The sequence below is a fragment of the Ursus maritimus genome, unplaced genomic scaffold (assembly GCF_017311325.1).
Source record: "Ursus maritimus isolate PB19 unplaced genomic scaffold, ASM1731132v1 scaffold_26, whole genome shotgun sequence".
Taxonomy (NCBI): domain Eukaryota; kingdom Metazoa; phylum Chordata; class Mammalia; order Carnivora; family Ursidae; genus Ursus; species Ursus maritimus.
In genome coordinates, this window is record NW_024425119.1 from 19714891 (window position 1) to 19734545 (window position 19655).

The 19655-nt window shown below is 46.7% G+C and overlaps 1 protein-coding gene across 1 annotated transcript in view; it reads right to left on the minus strand.

The window, feature by feature from the left end:
* Nucleotides 1-5021: 5021 nt before the first annotated feature.
* The window catches only part of LOC103665219 (cationic amino acid transporter 3-like), a 55575-nt gene continuing 40941 nt past the window's right edge, over nucleotides 5022-19655 (minus strand). The window contains exons 2-5 of the mRNA XM_040642214.1: nucleotides 15149-15268; nucleotides 13986-14155; nucleotides 11143-11297; nucleotides 5022-7146 (exon numbers count right to left, since the gene is read on the minus strand). Of these exons, the coding sequence (XP_040498148.1) occupies nucleotides 5181-6959 (1779 nt within the window). The 5' untranslated portion in view covers nucleotides 6960-7146; nucleotides 11143-11297; nucleotides 13986-14155; nucleotides 15149-15268 and the 3' untranslated portion in view covers nucleotides 5022-5180. The remainder of the gene's footprint in view (nucleotides 7147-11142; nucleotides 11298-13985; nucleotides 14156-15148; nucleotides 15269-19655) is intronic.

A 19655-nucleotide genomic window follows, 5' to 3' on the forward strand; every position in this document is an offset into this window, starting at 1 on the left:
CTATGTGTCCACATCCTCTGTCTGTCCTCCAGATGGCAATAATCATATCTCATCCCTTCCTGATTCAGGAATCTCACTCCATGGCACAATACACATTATACAAACCTGGCTCATAAATTCCCTTCAAATGTGAAAACACATCCCTCACAAAAGTCTCATTCTTTCATGACTCTTAAAGGTCCCTGTAGCCTAGAATTACTGTCCCAGTTGTTTTCCAACTCACCTGTCACTCTTCTATTTCCCAAATTGTTCCATAGGCATCCTCCTCCAAGAAGAGTCTCTTGACCAATTTCTCTCTCAGTTTCTACTCAGACCTTCCCTTCCAAAGTCATGATGCTTCATTCCCTAACCAGTTAATAATTCTTCCTATTTCAGTCCATTTTTCTCCCCATTTTGGGTATCACTTGTCTCTCCTCCAGGAATCTTAGATGTTCTCATGAAGTTTTTGTAATAGTCTTTCAAAAAAAAACATCTAAAGGAGTAGGTAAGTATATGGATAATCCTGCCTCTAGCAGGCGTCCCCGGAGTCACCTGCTTCTCTTGGGAACACAAGAAATTCCACAAATAAGAAAGTAGCTTCCTGTACCTCCCTCCCACCACAGGGCCCATACATAAATATGACAGAAAAGCACTAGCTCTCCTATACCAAAGCATAAAACTCCGACTGCATCAAGAAAGATGCCTGTTGTGCCCACGCTGGAACCAGTCTCATTTTCAGGGATTCCCTTGAGACAGATAGAGCGGGTTGGGCCGTCTATCAATTTCACTATTTCCAGCCCCTCCCCACAGCCTATGGGAAACGATGTAGTGGGACTAGGGGAGGTCATGTCAGGTATTCCCCCTCTCCAGCAACCCCCCCCCCAGGCCTGTATTTTCCCTGTTGCTCTTAGAATGAACAATACTGTTCTTCCTGCTGGCTGTAGAGGAAGGGGAGAAACTGCTTTGCCCTGAGCAAGATTCCACTCTGATGGAACACACAGGACAGTCACCAGAACTCAGGCATAGCCGCACAAAGAAAAAGCAAGTGCCTGAATATAGTTCTAAATGCTCGGTAGAGATCTAGTTACAGTTCTAGATATAGTTCTAGATGGAGAGAGATACTGGTTGTTAAGGACGTTTCCCAGAAATAGTTTTAAAGTAGTAGCACAGTGCTAGCCCGAAGGGATGGAGAATTTTCGGTACCAAAGATATGTGTAAGTCTCAGTTCAATTTAACATGAATTTGTGAAATGTTCATTATGTGTCTGGTGCCCCTTGGATGCTCTGGGGGAGTGAACAAGATACCCTCCTTATCTGTGCTGGTGTGTGTATGTGTGTGTGTATATAAAATGGTAAATACAAATGGTAAGTGCAAATGGTAAGTTTTCATTTTTTGATGGCTGCATAATATTCCATTATATATATATATATATATATATATATGCATGCCTGAGTTCTGGTGACTCTCCTATCTGTTCTATCAGAGTGGAATCTTGCTCAGGATCTGCAGCTTGTTGGGCCCCTGTTGGAAGGGCTGTAGCCCGACTGTTCCGGGGATCCCGGTTTATGGCAACCCCCAGCTGAGACCCGCTCCTCGGCTCACTCTTTGCTGCCGGCTTCCCCTCTCTGATACCTGGGAGCTCTGCCACACTCAGGCACCCTCAGTCTTTCTGTAACCCTGAGGGTCCTGAGACCACACTGTCCCAGCGAGGTTCTCACCCCCCACTTAGTCAGTGGAGCGACGTCCCTCACTGGAGCAGACTTCTAAAAGTTCCGATTTTGTGCTCCTCTGCTCTATCACTTTCTGGTAGCAGGCTGATGGAGCCCCCCCCCACCACACCCAGTCTATCTTCCCGTATATTGCCTCAAATTCATTTATCCGCATGTCCTACCTTGCAGAAAGTGGTCACTTTTCTGTTCATAAAAAAAAAGCTGTTCTTTTCTTTGATCTCCAGTTGAGTTCGTAGGTGTTCAAAATGGTTTGATAGCTACCTCGCTGAATTCCTGAGACCAGACGAAATTTAGGTTTCCTGCTCCTCCGTCGTCTTGGACCACCCACCAATTGAATTTTTTAAAAAATGATATACATCTACATTGTGAAATGATTCACTATGATTTCCCCACTGTGAAAGGATTAACAATGGAATTTTAATCTAAATATTTCATTAAATGAAAGTAAATGTTCAGAGGGAGACTTTGTTTCCCTCTCTTCATCTTTGCATGTGGACAGGCTTCAGCTGGAGCTCTGATTTTCTATGTGTGGTCCCTAGACTAAGTATCAGCATCACTTCGGTACTTGTTAGAAGTACAAGTTCTGGGCCCCACCCACACCTACTGAATTCCAAAGGCTGGGGGCAGGGCCCCGTAATCTGTGTTTTCACAAGCCCTCCAGGAGAGGTGACACCAGCCAAAGTCTGAGCACCACTAAGCAGAGTCCTATTCCTGGCCGCTCTCCAGCCCCTCTCTCACTGTGACTTTGATTAGTGAGTTGAAGAGATAACACTGAGCATCCCCAGTTCATCCCCTTCCAGTTTTTGTTCATTTCCTTTTTTTATCCAAACCAACATGTCCACAGAACACATGTATTCCAACCTGCTCATCCACAAGAAAATTTAGTAAAAGCAGGTTCTTTCCCATGGTGGGAGGTGAAGGGTGCTCCGGACTACTGGTGGTGAAGAGTAAATCTGTCTAATGTAGTGCTGCAGGATTAGCGAGCCAAGTAGGCTGCAGATCTAAAGCTGACAGTTTAATCATCTGTCTCTATTCATGATTATCAATAGATTCCAAACACAGGAGGGGAAATGGAGTGTTATTTATTGGACCTCTCCAGCTCCAACAATGAGTTCTGTGAAAAGTGGGCAGGATACAGGTCCAGATCGTGTGCAGTAGAGAGACCTACTTAAGAGAATAACAGGACAGAAGAACCAGAGGAAATCCTAGAATTTCTTAAGTACCCAGAACTTTACAAATGATCAATTGTGACCTTTCATGTCACAGATAAATAAGCAGAGCATGGAAGGAACTGAACGGCTTGTTTAAGGTCAAATTGCTAGTAGTGGTGGAAACAGGATGAGAACCCAGGACATGTGGCTCTCAGGTGTGCAGTTTCTGATCAGGTGGACCAAAGCAGACAACAGTAGAGAAACTTTAAAGTCCAAGAATGCGGATATCACTAAGAGAAGTACCAACCCAGAGAGTTCCAGCATGGATAGGGGCTCAAAGCTAAAGTGCTTTGTGCTCAGAGGAAACCTCTGGCTCCAGTCCACCTGTGCATGCTCTGTTGTCCCCTCACACAGTCACAGCTCAAGCTACACAGCCTGCTCAGTGTGCTCTGAACACGGCTTTCTTCTCCTGTGCTTTTCCTCCTGGTGTTTTCACTGCCTACAATCTCTCCCTGCTGCCCATGTGTGGAAAATCTTATCTGTCCCTGGAAAGAGCCAACTCAAATGCCATTCCTTTACGAAGTGTTCTCTGATTTCACCAATCAATCCTCACCACTCTGCCAGCCACAAAGGATCATCCTTCACTCTGAATTCCCAAGACATTTTATTTTTATATTACTTATGACAACACATTTTACCTAGTATTATAGCAATGCTTAACCCTTATTTTAGAATATAACCTCTTAAGGGAAGCAGCCATATTTATCTCTTTTTGTTTTGTTATTCTAGTTTCTTTTATTCTTTTATTGCAGTAGAACTCACATACAGTGTTGTCATAGAGTCTCAGGTGTACAATGTGATTCAACAATTCCACACATTTCTCAGTCTTCATCAAGATAAATTTAATCTTAATTCCCTTTATCTGTTTCACCTATCCCCCAAATCACCTCACCTTTGGCAAACATGAGTTTTTTCCTTGCACTTAAAAGTCTGGGTTGGGATTTTTGTTTGTCCTTTGTTTGTTTTATTTCTTAAGTTCCACACAGGAGTGGAATCATATGGTATTTGTCTTTCTCGACTGACTTGTTTCACTTAACATTATAACTCCAACTATGTTGTTGAAAATGGCAAAATTTCATTATTTTTATGACTAATTAATATTACATTGTGTGTGGATACGTGTGTTTGTGTGTGTGTACCTCATCTTCTTTATCCATTCATCTATTGGGATATCTGGGTTGCTTTCATATCCTGGCTATTGTAAATAAGGCTGCAATAAACATAGGGGTGCATATATCTTTTTGAATTCATGTAACTGAAAAGATTTGCACTGAAAAGCAAACCATCAACAAAACAAAAAGGCAATCTATTGAATGCAAGAAGATATTTGCAAATGATATATCCAATAAGGGATAAACATCCAAAATACATAAAGACCTTACACAACTCAATACCAAAAAACCCAAATAATCCATTAAAAATATAGGCAGAGGTCCAAATAGACAATTTTCCAAAGAAGACATACCAGATGGCTGATAGACACATGGAAAGAAGCTCAGCATAACTAATCATCATGAAAATGTAAATTAGAATTACAATTACAATATGATATCAGGTCACAATTGTCAGAATAACTAAAAACAAAAAGACAAGAAATAACAAAGACTGGCTAGGATAAGGAGGAAAAGGAACCCTCAGGCTCTGTGGGTGGGAATGTAAATTGTGGCTGTCATTATGGAAAACACTTAGGAAGTTCCTCAAAATTTAATTATTTATTTATTTTAAAGATTTTATTTATTTATTTGAGAGAGAGAGTGAGATCATGAGTGGGGGCAGGGGCAGACAGAGTAGCAGGCTTCCACTGAGCGCAGAGCCCAATGCAGGGCTCTATCCCACAATCCTGAGATCATGATCTGAGGCAAAGACAGACACTTAACCCAGATACCCAGATCCCCCAGGAAATTCCTCCAAATTTAAAAATAAAACTACCGTATGATCCAGTAATTCCAACACTGGATATTAACCCTGAGAAAATAAAAACAATACTAGTTTATTTTAGTAATAACTTTTTGAAAGCCAATATGCAGCTATAGACACAACTGAAAAGTAGACAAGTTAAAAAAAAAAAAAGAAAGAAAGAAAGCAAAGACACATCCTTCACTCCACAATAACTACAGAGCTTTATTAGTGTTCCCTCACATATATCCCATGGGAGTCCTATATTCCATGTGCTCAAGAGTACTCCCTATTATTGTGCAGGCAAAGAGATGGCATTCAGGTGTGATGATATCAAGCTAAGTACATACTGGCACTGCTGAGTTCAAGGTCTACTGTTTGGGCCCTTAAGGCTGTGATGGATTCCAAAGCCGAAGTAGATAACAAACCCAATCAGCATCCAGACACCAAACCGGGCCCAGGTGGCAGCTGTCATCTGCATCAAAAGGCAAATATTCACGAAGATGCTCAGAAGTGGGAGGAGAGGCAGAGCAGGGACCTTAAAGGGAAGGGGAGTGGAGCTCTGTGGCTGTCTCCAGATGACCCCAGTGAGCCCAGTGATGAGCACCAGGAGCAGCACGACCACTGTGATGGGACCTGGGTCTCCAGAAAGCAGACCTAGCCAGTGGGCCAGCACCAGGCAGAGGAGAGTCAGCAGCAGAGCAAGCAGTGAGGAGCAAACATAGACAACCCAGCCAGAGAGTAGAGTGGGGGTGGAGCTGGCTGGAAAAAACAGTCCCTGTAGAGTCAGCTTCTCTGCTGCAGGTCCATTCTCCTCCTGCACCTGTGCTTCATTTCCCCCATTCTGCATCTCAGGCTCATAACTGAGGATGAGAACACTAAAAGCCAATAGGGAGAAAACTAGCAGCCCCCCAAATGAAATGAGGTCCAAGACATCAGTGAATCCAAAGAAGAATGTCATGATTGCTGCAATAATGCCAAAGCTTACAGTGGACACGATGCGGGCGTGTATCCCGGTTTGGATCCTGGCAAGGACAGGGAACAGGAGGCCATCCTGTGCCATCATACGTATCACCCGATGTATGGGGAACATAAAGACTGAGAACCTTGCAGAAAGACTACAGAAAAATCCGAAAGCTACAACGTAGTAGGCAGGGGCCCAGCCAATATGGAAAAATGCCTCAGGCAAGGTGCTCCCAGGTCGAAGCCGGTAGTAAGGCACCATAAGTGTAAGTGCCAAAAAGACACCAAAATACACCAAAGAGCTGATGAGCAGTGAAATCACGATGCCCATGGGGATGGAACGCTCAGGGTTTTGGGCTTCCTCAACTTTGGTAATAATAATGCTGAAACTTACAAATGCATAGAAACAGGTAGCTGATCCTCGGAGAATCCCCGGGAAGCCAAAAGGCACGAATCCTCCAGAGCCCAGAAGGCCCAAGCCAGAGGTGTCATTGAGTCCAGCCTTTATGTAGTCCTCTTCTGTGAGCTTCCAATTGTGCAAGTCCCCCTTCATGAAGCCAGACATGATGACAAAACTGAGAACCAAAATGTTCACTGATGTGACCACATTGGTAACTAGGGAAAGCTGTTTAATGTTCTGAGTCAGCAATTCCAAGAGCAATAACACAAGGAACATAACAAAGAAGCCTAGAATTTCTGCAAAGACACCAGGAACATGTGGTGAAATGGTCTCCTGGAAGGCCTGAGAAATCTTGTTGCCAAAAATGTTGTCCAATGCTAAGGTCCAGGCCCAGATCCTAATGGCTATAGAAGCAACATTGGAGAGGATGAGGTTCCAGCCAGTGATGAAAGCCCAGATTTCACCCATAGTGACATAGATGTAGAGATATGAAGAGCCAGAATAGGGAACCCGGGCACCAAATTCTGCATAGCACAGCCCAGCCAACATAGAAGTTAGGCCTGCCACCAACAAGCAGATCACAATGGCTGGTCCTGCTTGACTGCCGGCCATCTCACCAGCCAGAATGTACACACCTATACCCACTGTGCGGCCCACACCCAGGGTGACTAAATCCAGAGTGCTCAGGCTTCTGGCAGGGGCAGTTTCAGCCACAGGTGGCTCCAGTGGACGTCTGCTTACCAGCTTTTGACCAAATCTGCGAAGTGCCTGACACAGCATTGTAGCTAGAATTGAAGAGGATTCTAGAATCAGGGAGCTGTAGCAAGCCCAGGGAGCAGACAGTCTCAGATCAGGTTCAGTGAGGTTGAGTTAAGCCAAGTTGCATTGGGGATGCTTCAGCTGGTTGCTCAGGCTTCAAAGCTGCTGCTTCATATTTCTTCTGGTATGTGCTCTCCCTCCATAATGCCTAAGACATGGTAAACAATAAATATTTACTGAACCCATTATTTAATCCACTAGCCAAAACTCAGAATCACATGTCATCTGCTACAGCCCAACTATCACAGAAACTGACACCAAAAGACATCATAGAAAACTCAACCCTGCTTCCCCCTGCCCAGAAAAAGTACCAAATACCTCTCAACATTCTCCTTTTTACACACCACATGACATAATCCCATTTGAGTTCATCTAACTCATGTAGTGTCATGTACTAATTAAGCTGTAAGGCATAACAGGGCATGAATGTACGGTGCAATAATTTTCACATAGGATGTGTGTGTAGGGCTTGAACGTGAATTATGACACATTAACTCACAGATTAGCAGGCCTCATTGTAATTACAGACCCATTTTCTAAATATCATCTGAGTTTAAAATACAAATATTGTTCCTCCAGTCTTAAAACCCTTGGCCCCAACATCAGCTAGCCAAGGTCAGATGGCACTTTGGCCCCCTTTCTCCTCATTCTGCATCATCCATTTATCTGTACTGATAGTCAAAAATGTACAGTCCACCCCTTTCCTTTCTGCACCTAGGTGGTCAGGGGTGCTGTGAATAGAGAGGAGGAGGGAGAAAGGGGCAGCGCCTTCATAACCACCTGCAAGAAGGAGAGGACCAGGCTGTCCTGGGAAAGAAACACTGGAGAAATTGGGGAGGCAGGAAACCCAGGGTCCATCACTGAGAAGGGAGAGGAGCAAGGAAGGTGGTTTTGTAAATTCTGACATTCAATACATCTCACCCAAAGCAATCAGGAAAAATTCACTACATCTTTATGTCCACAGTTATGAGAGTGTGATGGATAGGAGAAAAGAAGTCACCTAGTTCAGTAGCTCATGAACAAAACAGTTCCTTCTGTCTCCTCCCTTTCTGGGTTCCAGGAGAGAAGGTGGGCTCACTTCTGCAGACAGTCTCCTCACTGCCCACACTGTGCTCTCTACACACCCTGCGCTATCTGTGATGTCAGCTGCCAGGGGCCTGGAGAATCTGCCTTGTTCTGTGAGCTTGTAGTAAAACACTCTCTTGTAACCCTCTGTTAATTTTTCACAAGTTTTTTAACACCCACAAACCATTGTCTGAATATATCAAATATATTTTCTTAATGAACAAACTCCACATGTGTTTCTTCCTTCTCCCTCCTCCCCAGTTGCTATTCAAATGGCCCCCTCCTCAAGGGGAGCAAGGCTTTGGATGAACAATTCACAGCAATGCCCAGAAATGAGTAGTGGAGATCAGAGAACAAAGTCATGCAGCCCCCACTCTCCTCCCTACTCAGCCTTTGGTTTTGAGAGAATTATAGGAGACATTGTCAGAGGTTACTAAGGACAGAAAGGTCTCATCAAAATTGCAAAGTCTTCTCTATGGATTATCAAAAGGAACTCTTGGGTTATGGCCTGAACTTCTGTCTACAAATCCATCTAGATTCTTTATTTGCCACCCATCAGTTCCAATGCTTTGATTTATCAACAAGCACATGAGATAGATAAGGAGGGTCAATTCTTAACTTATGGAATCTTTCTGCACTATTTGAGTTGTCCCCAACCCATGACCAGGCTTCAAACCCTTCCGTGGTTCCACACTGCCCTTTCTTCTCAATCCTTCCTTCCTTCATAATCTGACCTGTGCTTATTCCTCCAGCCTCATACCCAGCCCAGTTCCTGCTCCAGCTGCGAAATCTGACACTCACCCTCTTCCCTTGCCTCTATTGCCCCCTTATACTTAATATAATCTACCTACCACTTAATATTGAGATCTGATCCGAAGTCCCAAAATTTGAAAATCAAATAGTCTTTATAAATATCTAGCCTCAAAAATTATCCCCTAAACCTTGAGCCTCTTTGTTAGCCCTCATGAGACAATGAAAACAGTTTTATTCCATATAATTCGCCTTGAAACCCTAAGGACTGTAATTAGACACCCTCATCCATGCTGGTGCTAAAGACGCGGTGGTCCTAGGCTGACTGAGTTAGACCAGGCATCAAAAATTCAGGAATAATTAATAATAACAATAATAATCTTTTTATAATATTAATATCTTTGCCTACAGATGTCTCATCTTATTTCGGGAAAGGGAAGTGTTGGGTACTTTAGTGTTCGGAAAAATGACCATTATGGCAGAAATGCTGGATGTGAGTGCTGACCCTTCCATAGGACTACATGAACTCAGGGAATTCTCTCACTGTCTCTAAGCCTCAGTCTCCTCATCCACAAGGGACCTCACCTGACATCTCTCACTGGATCAGCCTGAGAATTCAATGAGGAGATACAGACCATCACACACTGCTGGTGGGAGTGTCACTGGGGCCACCATCCTGAGGCACAATCTCAGTGGGATTAAGAATGCACACACCCTCCCAATCCGCAAACCCTGTCCCTCCAAGGTGCACACCCCCAGGAAACTCTCTCCTGAGTCCATAAGGAGCCCACATGAGCACGTTCATCACAGGACTGTTTGTGGTGGCAGAAGTGGGAGCTGTGCCAGCATCTGTTACTAGAGGAGTATATAAGCAAAATATGCCCTGTGCACAATGAAATATGACACAGCCGTCAGAGATAATAAACCAGATTCACAGACAGCAATTGGATAGGAACAATGTTAAGCAAGAAAATTAAAAGCAGGATGATGTGTATTGCCCAATGCCATTTATGTACATTTAAAAAACAGCCAAAAAATACTGTGTATTTGTCAAGGATATGCATATACTTTGTAAAAATGTCACATTATTCCTCTGCTCAAAACCTTCCTTGTCTCACTTTTTATTCAGAATAGAAGCCAAAATCTGCATTTACAAACCTACAAAATCCTACAGTATTTGTCACTGACCCAGCTACCACTCAGCCTTCTATTTCTCTTCCCACTCATTTTTCTCTAGCCATTGGCCTCCTAATCACTTAGGCCTCCTAAAAGAGCAGGGAAGACCCTGCCTCAGGGCCTTTGTACCTATTGTCTTGTATAACTGCACTACTTCTAGTCCAGATATCCACATGGTTGCTTCCTTCACTTTACTTGGTGAAATAGCACATTTGTAGCACAGTCTTCCTGATTTCCTCCCGTAAAAAAACAGAGTCCACTCCTAAGCACCCATATGGTAGCTTATCCTCCTGCCCTATTTTATTTTCATAACGCTTACCATTATTTAACATACTATATGTGTTACTTATTTGGTCATGATTTGTCTTAAGCCAAAAGAATGGAAGCTCCTTGAAAGCAGGACTTTTTTTTTTTTTTTTTTTTGGTGTTTGGCTCCTGGCTGTATTCCCCACACCTATAACTGTGGCTGACACAGAGTCAGCACTGTATTTGTGGAATGGATGAATATATCTAAATACACATACAGAGCATGGACTGGAAGAGCATTTGTTAAATACACTAAAGCAAGTGCCTCCAGTGATGAGGGGAAATGAAAATAGAGATAAGGATGAACCGGGAAAATAAAACGCTTTGAAAAGGGGCCTGACAGGAAGTGATGGTGTGAACAAGCCATGACTAAGGGAGGGACTGACTCCACTCTGTGCACTGCACCTTCAACACAGGAATTGCAGGAGGTAATGTTGTGAGAGGTCCTGGTACAGAGCCTGATAAATGGCAGGCATTCATAATAGGTTTAACCTGAAGGGGAACTGGAATCCTGTAATGGTCAGGATGTGGAGAATACAGAGAAGGAACACCTGCTAGAAAGAGGGCGAAGAACAGGGAAGATGGGCACCTGTCCTACTAGTTCCCTCTGAACCCATTTCCCTTTTCCCAATTCCTCTTTCTCCTTCAGCTCCTTCAACAGTCCTTGGAGGCTCCTGTAGTTGGCACTAAGGACACTTGTACCATGTTTCTCTCTCTAAGGTACTGTCCCCAGCCACCTACCTCCCAACAAAGACACAACAGTGGTTCTTCACATTTGTCGAACCACAGACCCCTCTGAGGTTGGTCACCTCAAAAAAAAAAAAAAAAAAAAAAAAAAAAAACAAACCTTCATGCACCCTTCTGAAGTCCATCCATGGACCCTGAGCAGGAATCCCAGAGGAAGACCATCTGAATGGAGGATCGGAGAGGGGTAATGCTTGATAATTTCTGTTTCCCTCATCTGTGTTGTGCAGGGTGGTCCTTGCACTCTTCCAACTTTTCCTGAAGATGAGGGAAAGTGGGCTTACAGACAAAGCATGAAGATACCAGAGAAGCAACCCAAAGAACAAAACATCTAAGAACTAAATAATCATATTTTATGACACCAACAGAAGCAGGCAGGACAAAAAATGAAAAAGCAAACTTACAGATTAGAAAACAAACTCATGATTGGGAATCCTCAGAGAGCGTACTACAAACCCAGTTTATAACAACACAGAGAAACATAGTCAAACGTCAAGTTCAGAAATGCCCTTCTCCATGCTATAACTTTGATTATTCCAATGGTTTATATTAGTCTAAATTCTCTGACCCAGCTGACAGAGTCCCACCCTAATTCTCCCCCTACCTTCAGACACATCATCTCCTTCCTAACTCAGCTCCTCACATCCTGACTTACCCTTCCTGGGAGGAGCCTGTGGCCTGGGTAAGTACCTGCCATGGCAGGGATGCCCTCCTCACTCTTTCTGTCCAGACTTGACCCTGCAGCCTCTCTTGGCCCTATTCTACAACCTTCCCCCCACACCAAAGTAGCCTTTCCTAAGCCATCCTGACTGATCCCCATCTCCAACTTTCCTCCCCTTCCCACCAGCCCATTCCAATGGTCAGCGGAAACTAATTTTCCCTTTCTGTCTGCTGGTGTCCTGGGTGTATCACTTAAATTCCTTCACAGTCTAAAAGCTTCCAGAGAACTGGTCCAGGATCTATATGCCTCCTCATTCTGGATTCAACAATCCCATCTCCAAACCTCATTACACAGGACAAGGGTCTGCTCATAAGTGTACCAAGCAACCATAGAGGCATTTAGGACAGAAAAAAAAATGAATATAGAGATGTATTGATTGACTACTACATTTTGACATTCCTAGAAGTAGGGCTTTTTTTTAAGACAAAGGGCCAAATAGAGGTAGAAACAGGAGACTAGAACATGCTCAATCATATGTTTCAAGAGCTTTTCCTGAGGGCATTTCCTGATGAAGACCCTGGGTCTGTGATGCTCAGTATAGTTAGAAAACAGTCTCTTTCAAAGGTGGTGCTTGGCGCAGGGGAGGTTTTCAAGAAATGCAGAGAGGGGCCAGGGAACATGACAGCAGCTTGTATGAATCCCTGATGCCCCAGGCTCCCACTTCCCTCCCTCCTCCCTGTGTTTTTCTCATTCTCTGAGCTCCTTCCAAACTCCAGAACAAAAGTTCCATCCCAAGCGGTCAAAAGGAACTCTTGTCAAATCCAACAATCCACCCACTACATTGAAGACTGTCTTGCTTTCCCAGACAAGCCCCCTGCCACTCTCCTTTGTCCTGGAGGTCACTGTGTTCACTCCTCTGTCTCTGAGAAGGGTACTGCCCTCACTCTGGACTTTTCCTGCCAAAACATTTGTCCACGTCAGTAAGTTCCACTGGTTCCTGCAGTTGGGGGTTAACACTCCTGCCAGTCAGGAAATTGGCCTTGTGGCTCCTCCTAACCTAAACAGCTTCAAGGTTAGTGTGGACACCAGTTGCTTTGCTCGAAGTTTGATAATGACTTGAGAGGAAGGCTAATGAAGCTGTTCAATCATTATTTTCAAGTTCTCAAAGTTTCATAAATATGGACTTTATTTTTTTATAATAATCTTTTATTACGTTATGTTAGTCACCATACAGTACATCCCTAGTTTTTGATGTCAAGTTCCATGATTCATTACTTGCGTATAACACCCAGTGCACCATGCAATACATGCCCTCCTTAATACCCATCACCAGCCTATCTTTAAATACAAAGTCTCCAGAAATTATATCAATCCCTTTGTATCCAAGCACAGCTCCTTCCTGATCCCAGGGCCAATCAAACCAGTGGCTCAAACAAGTAAAACAATTTTTGGATACTTGAGCTTCCCCAGAGTTTCTCAAGTCCTCACTCAAGCAGCCCTGCAACTCAAGTAGGGGGCAGTCAGGAATAGAAGAGTTCAGGGTGAGAGCTTGAAATAGTAGTAAGTGTGGTGCATGTGTAACCAACACTTCCAGAGTGGAAACAGGTCAGAATACATACCAAAAGTAAACAGAGCAAAAGCCACTATGAACACTGGAGCTGAGTCTCATACCCAAGAGCAGAAGAAATTAGTTAATAAAACGAAATGAAAAAAGGAATCTGCCCATTTTCTCTGTTTGTGCCTTTTCTAGAAGTCTGTGTCTAATCATGGTCCTTCATTTATTCATTCAACAAATACACTGACCCCATTTATTCAGCACTGTGGATAAAACAAAGAAAAACACAAACACCATTCCACTCAAGTTGCTAACATTTCTGCAGTAGGAAGCAAAGAATAAACACATAAGGAATATATGTTGTGTCGGATTTGTAATCAGCACTGTGGAGAAAAGGAAAGTAAGAAAAGGTTAAGATGTGCTCAGAGTGGGTGTCGTGATTTTACAATGGGTGGTTCAAGACAGCGTCACCTTCACACTGTTGTGCAACCCTCACCACCATCCATCTCCAGAACTTGTGATTCTTCCTCAGCTGAAACTCTGTACCCATTAAACAGTAACTCCCCATTCTTCCCTCCCAGCCGCCCCTGTCAACCACCGTTCTACTTTCTGTCTCCTAAAGTGATCATTTTAGGCACCTCATATATCTTGCCTTCCAAACCCAGCCTTCTTCCTCTCTGGCTCTATCTCAGTTTTCCTGCCAACTCTATAAACAGGAGAAATCACTTACCTGTGGGCTTTCTCTGACTCAGACGAGAAACACTTAGGAAGAAAGTGCAAGCAAAGCTCAGGGACCAGGAATGAGTTTGGCAAAGCAGAGTCAGGACACGGAGTGGAGCTTAGCAGGGCCCTCGGAGAGTTGAGGTTCTCAGAGAAGCAGGGCCCTCAGGAAGCAGGGGCCTAGGAAGGATGTGACAGTAGGAAGGAGGTGGTTTAGCTGGAATCCTGAAGGAAAGCTGGAGGTGGCAATGGAAGATAGTGGGGCCCTGCATGGGTGAGGAGATGGACTGAGGGCTTAAATGGGGCTTTGCTGGAGACATTTTGCAGCAAGACATGAATTTAAAATTAAACAAGCTTTCCAAGGTCGTGGGTATGGAGGAGGTCCTGGATGGCACAAGGAGAGTGTGGGGATCCTGGTGGAGCTCAGCCTGTGGTGATTTGGGGTGCTGTCCCAGATTCAGCTACAGAGCCCACTCAGCAGTCCTGTAAACAAGGACAGAAGCACCTCCCCCCACCCAGGTGCCTCTCCCAGAATCTCCTAAAGGTTCCTCTACCACCACCATCCATCCCTACCCTCTGAACCCCGGGTTCCTATCACTCCAAAAATAAAGGGAACTGGCTCAAGCTTCACGAGGAGGGATTTCCTCAGACAGTCAATCAATGTTCATAGCATATTCTAACTTAATGTGCATTGAGCCTTGTGCTGGAGGAAGTAATGAGAAAGACCCAGTCCCTGCCTACAGAGCTTCCTGCTCTAGACAATCATAACGTGGCACTTCTAAGACCCTGAAACAGTGACCAAAGGAAAGTGCTTCCTTCTTCCCAGAATGTGAATCTTCAGAGACAAGACTTCTCAGAGCTGGAGAAGGTGGGACCTACTTAGAGACCTGGGGCTGAATGCACAAGTGATGGACCAACAAACCATGGATCTCAAGGAAAAGGGGGCACCACAGCCTCTACTTGATAGTGCGGAGATGCCTCCAAGCCCTCAATTACCTGCGCTAAAACTGTGGAACAGGTGGAGGGAGGGAAGAGAGGAGTGGCAGCAGGTCCCTAAAGGGACAGAGTCTATACTAACTATAGGAAGACAGAGCATTGGATTTGGAGCAGAAAGAACTGCTCCAGATCTCAGGAAGAGCCATCACCTGAGGAAAACCTACAAATCACACTGACCTTCCCATAACAGATCTCCAGGAGACATGGACCAAGGGCACTAATTGAGCACCTTCTGTGTTCCAGGTGCTATGCTGGGTAGTGGATGAGTGACCAGCCAAGACTTCAGAGCCAGAATTCCTAGAGGCAAAGGAGACAGGCAGGATTGGCAGGATGGCTGTCATGACAAACAGTAAGGGAGACACATCTGGGTGTTTGGTCTGTGTCTGTTCCGACAGTCCTAGGCTGTCTCCCCCGTGTCCAGCTGGGATTTCCCCAGATGTGCATCTGCTTGAGGGCAAGAAGGGCAGGTACAGAGGAGGGTCTGTCTATCTTTGCATCTGGTCCCCAGAACAATCCCTTCCTCTTTCTCTCTGTGCTATTCACTGCCCACTGGGTAGAGGGTGGGAGGCTGGGGACAATGCCAGGGCTCCCGATCACTGGGTAATGAAGGCAACTGCCCCAGACACCCTCCTTCTATCCCTCCCACAGTCCAGCAGGTGTGCTATGATTTTGCTCCCCAGCACACCCCAGCCCAGGTGGCCCTGAGGCTTCAGGTGGACTTGCTCCCAGTTTCAGCTGCTTCCCAGGAGTCCGCCACCACAGCTGCTGCCCTTGCTGCTGCTCCCCTGGCCTGCCACCTCCACAGTGGACATAGCTGTGTCCTGTGTCACTGTTGCCCTGTCCCTTCTGTCATGGAGAACAAAAGAGCAAGGGAAACTACAGTGCACTCCAGTGGCAAGAAGTTCCAGAAAGGCTGAAAACTCTAGAGGCACGAGGCCATCCACAGGCAAGCCAAGGCCTGCTGGGTAACCTCAGATGCTGAGATGCCCACTGTGGTGCCCCAGAGCCTTCTGAGTGTCCCCACCTGAGCAGAGCAGGCAGGTGAGGGGAGATGTGGGTGCAGGTAGCAGGTGAACACAACTGTGTGGGAAAGTGCACCTGGAATCACATCTGTGAGAGATGCAGCAAGCCCCCCTTCCAACCAACCCAAGCCTCCCACCAAAACCAACAGGAGCTGTGGCACTCAGAGTAGGAGCCGTGCCCGAGCCCAGTGTGCCAGCAGCGCCACAAGCACAAGGACCTGTGAGCTACCACGTGCGCACAGGAGGGCGCAGTGCACAAGCCCTACAACTGCTCCCAGTGTGGCCACAGCTTCTCCTGCAGGATCACCTCATCAGTCATGCTCACCATGCGCTCCACAGATGACCCTTCACATGTGACACATGTGAGGCAGGTTTTCTACAAAGGATCAACTGCAGCACACACAGAACCGCACGAGGACAGGTGCAGGGTCATGTGTGTGGCGAGACGCCAAGCACGGCTGCTATTTCCCACCACGTGCAGGTGTGATGCCAGGGTGACACCATGTCTGGGAGCTCTGCAAAAATGGTACCCATGAGATCTGTCCTAGGACAGCAGTGGTGAGAGTGGCAGTGGCACCCACCCTTAGCTGTGGGCTCCCTCTCAGGGCAGAAGGGGTGCCCATGAGCTCTCAGCCACTCCTCTCCCAGCCCTGGGGAGCTCTACCTTGGCAGCAGGGAGAGTGGAAAGGAGAGGAAAGTCCCCTGCTACCCTCTCCTCTTCCTCTCTCTCCCCACCATCTCCTCACTACTTCCCCACCAACCAAGGAGCCTCCAGAAGGAAAGGAGGAAGAGATGGGTTTTAGTGGAATTCACAGAGTTTTCACAATTTGTTTCTCCTGCTCCTTGCTTCTCCCCATCAGACCTGACCCCACACACACCTGTCCCCCCAGTGGTTGAAGCCCCCTGGACAGTGGGCAGGGGTGGCAGAGGACAGGAGCAGCCACTGCCCTCACCCCCTCTCCTCTCTGTACCCCCTGCCCTTCCAGATCTGTGAGCCTTCTCCTTGATGGTCCTTGCTCTCCTCCTTCCTCACCCCTCCCCACTACTGTCCTGCCCCTCCCCAGGGAGTTGGTGCTTTTATTTTTCAGGGGGAGGGAGGAGAGGACAGAGGGAAACCAGAGAGGGGAAAAGGTGAGATTAGAGAAGGGGCAGAAGCAGGGAAGGCGACCATAGTAACTTCAACAGGTAGGGTGTATGGTCGGGCCCTGAACATCTTCCTACCTGAGTATCTGTCAGAGTAAAACAGGTCAAGTAAAGCAAAATAAGGAGGCACTAGGGCCAGAGGCAGGACAAGAGAAGGAATTCTAGGGTGCCAGTATGAAAGGGGGGTCCAGGGACTACAGGTGTTCCCTGGAAGTGGGGAGAAGGCAGCCACAGTCCCCCCCAACCTTCTTCCACCCCTGATACAGCCCTGGCCTTTTCTTTTTATCCCATCCTACACGAGACAGTATGACCCTGGCCATGTCATCCTGCAGCTGTGTCCCCTACATGTTATACACCCTTCATCCCTCCTTTTATGAGGACCACATTACAATGAAAGAAGAAAGAAAGAAAGAAAGAAAGAAAGAAAGAAAGAAAGAAAGAAAGAAAGAAGGAAGGAAGGAAGGAAGGAAGGAAGGGAAGAAAAATGAGAGAAGGAAAGAGAGAAGGAAACGAAAAGAACAGGCCCAGGGCTGGGGGTGCAGAGGATGCAGAGTTGGGGACATAAGTCTCTCCTGGAGGAGGGGACATGTGGGGGGACCTGTCAGGTGGAGCCCATCCAGGTGATGTCACATGGAGTGTCTGACTCTTGATGGGGAGGAAGGAAGAGGGGAGGAGACAGGGGTGTGAGCCAGAGAGAGAGAAAGAGGCTGAGAGACACAGAGATAAGAGAAGCAGGGAGAGAAGCAGGGAGAGAGCTGGGAGGGCAAAGAGGGAGCAGGGATGGGGGAGGCAGCACAGGAGACAGGAGGACATGCTGGGGAGACACTGAAAGGCTCAGAGGGTGAGACTCACACAGATGTGATGGGAAGAGAGACCCTCAGACACTGAGGGAGGGACACAGGGAGGGGGACAGCCAGAGGGGGGAAGTGAGGGCAGACCCAGTCCTGGGACATCTCAGACTACAGAATATTTGGAGTCAGAGAGACAGACAGACAGGCCCACAGACAGACAGATGTGCTGACAGAGATGAAGGTGAAGGAGGCCAAGATGGAAGGAAGCAGACAGGGCTGCAGGGAGGAAGGGGAGGGAGCAGACACCAAGAGAGAAGGAGGCAGGTGTGCAGCAGGAGGGGGAGCCAGGCCAGGGAGGGGGCTGCATATGGGCTCCAGGAGCCTCTTCCCTCTCACCTGACTCCTGCTGAGCCCGGGCCCCTCTTAGGAGCTGCTGCTGCTGGAAGGGCCCAGAAAGCTGAGAGGGTGAGGCTGCTGCCAGGACTGCCCCAGGCTCCCTCCCAGTGCCCCCCTGGGGCTCCCAGAGGCCCTGCATGGATATGGACACTGCCTCGGCTCCCCTCCCCCCACAGTGCTGCCATCCAAAGAGGCCTGAGCTCAGCCCTAATTTCTCAGAGGTCATACAGCCCGACACCCCCGTGCAGGTGAGTGGGACCAAGAAGAAAGAGAAACTGAGGCAGGCAGTCAAGGGAGGCTGAGTAGCCCTGGAGAAGGTGCTGGACACACTGGACAGGGATCCCACGGAGGAGAGGGAGGAGAGGTGAAGGCCTGGGACTGGGTCTGAGTTGAGAGCTGAAGAAGCACCAGGCACAGTATGAGCAAAATAAACTACTAGTGACTGTCCATTAACTTGGGGTCAACGGTGTAGACAGGTTCTGAGCAGTCAGGATCAATGCCTTCAAACAGCTCCTCACTAAAGGGCCCCCAGAAATATACGTATGAACCCACACAAGGAGACACTGATGCAGAGAATAGCAACACTGGGATCAGTGTCCATGCTGGAATCGAGGTTTTAAGGGACCAGTGATGAAGCGTCCATCCAAGGGTATGAAGACCTAAGACTTAGCATGGCAGCTGGGCCCTGCTTTTTCCTCCAGGCTTTCTTGATGTTCTGCAAAGATCAGCTCCCCCAGCTCCTGTCAGGGCTAGGGAAGACCCCTAGAACATTAACTCAAACAATCTACAGGGGAATAGTTCTCCCTGCCCCCTTCCCTGCAGCCACATTTGAAGGTCCCAGAGGCCAGATGTCTGCTGACACCTAGACCAAGATGTCTCTGTAGCAGCAGGAGGGAGGGTGGAGAGAGAACCTTCCAGATAAGTCCTGCAGGGAAGACCAGGGAGCAAAACCCACCACGTCCATCCCACTACCATGCACACATAAAAGCATAATAACGTTCAGAATGTTCAGGGCTTCCATGTAACTATAGCCGGGAGCTGCGTAATTAAGTTTCTTCTCCAAGTCCTATCCATTACTCTCCTTCTCCCCCACAGATACACATCTTTTATAAAACACATTGAACCAGATCCTGGACTTCAGAAACTGCCTCCACTAGAGAAATGGACTTAATTTCAGCAATAAAATTTAGAGTAAGCTTTGGAAAGGATTTCCTTAGAGCTCTGTTTGGTAAATGCTAGAACCAGAGAAACACACAGGCACATACACTTATCACACCGCCACAGCAAAGGAAAGCCTCACTTGACTGCTATTTCTTTGCCTGTGGGATGGGC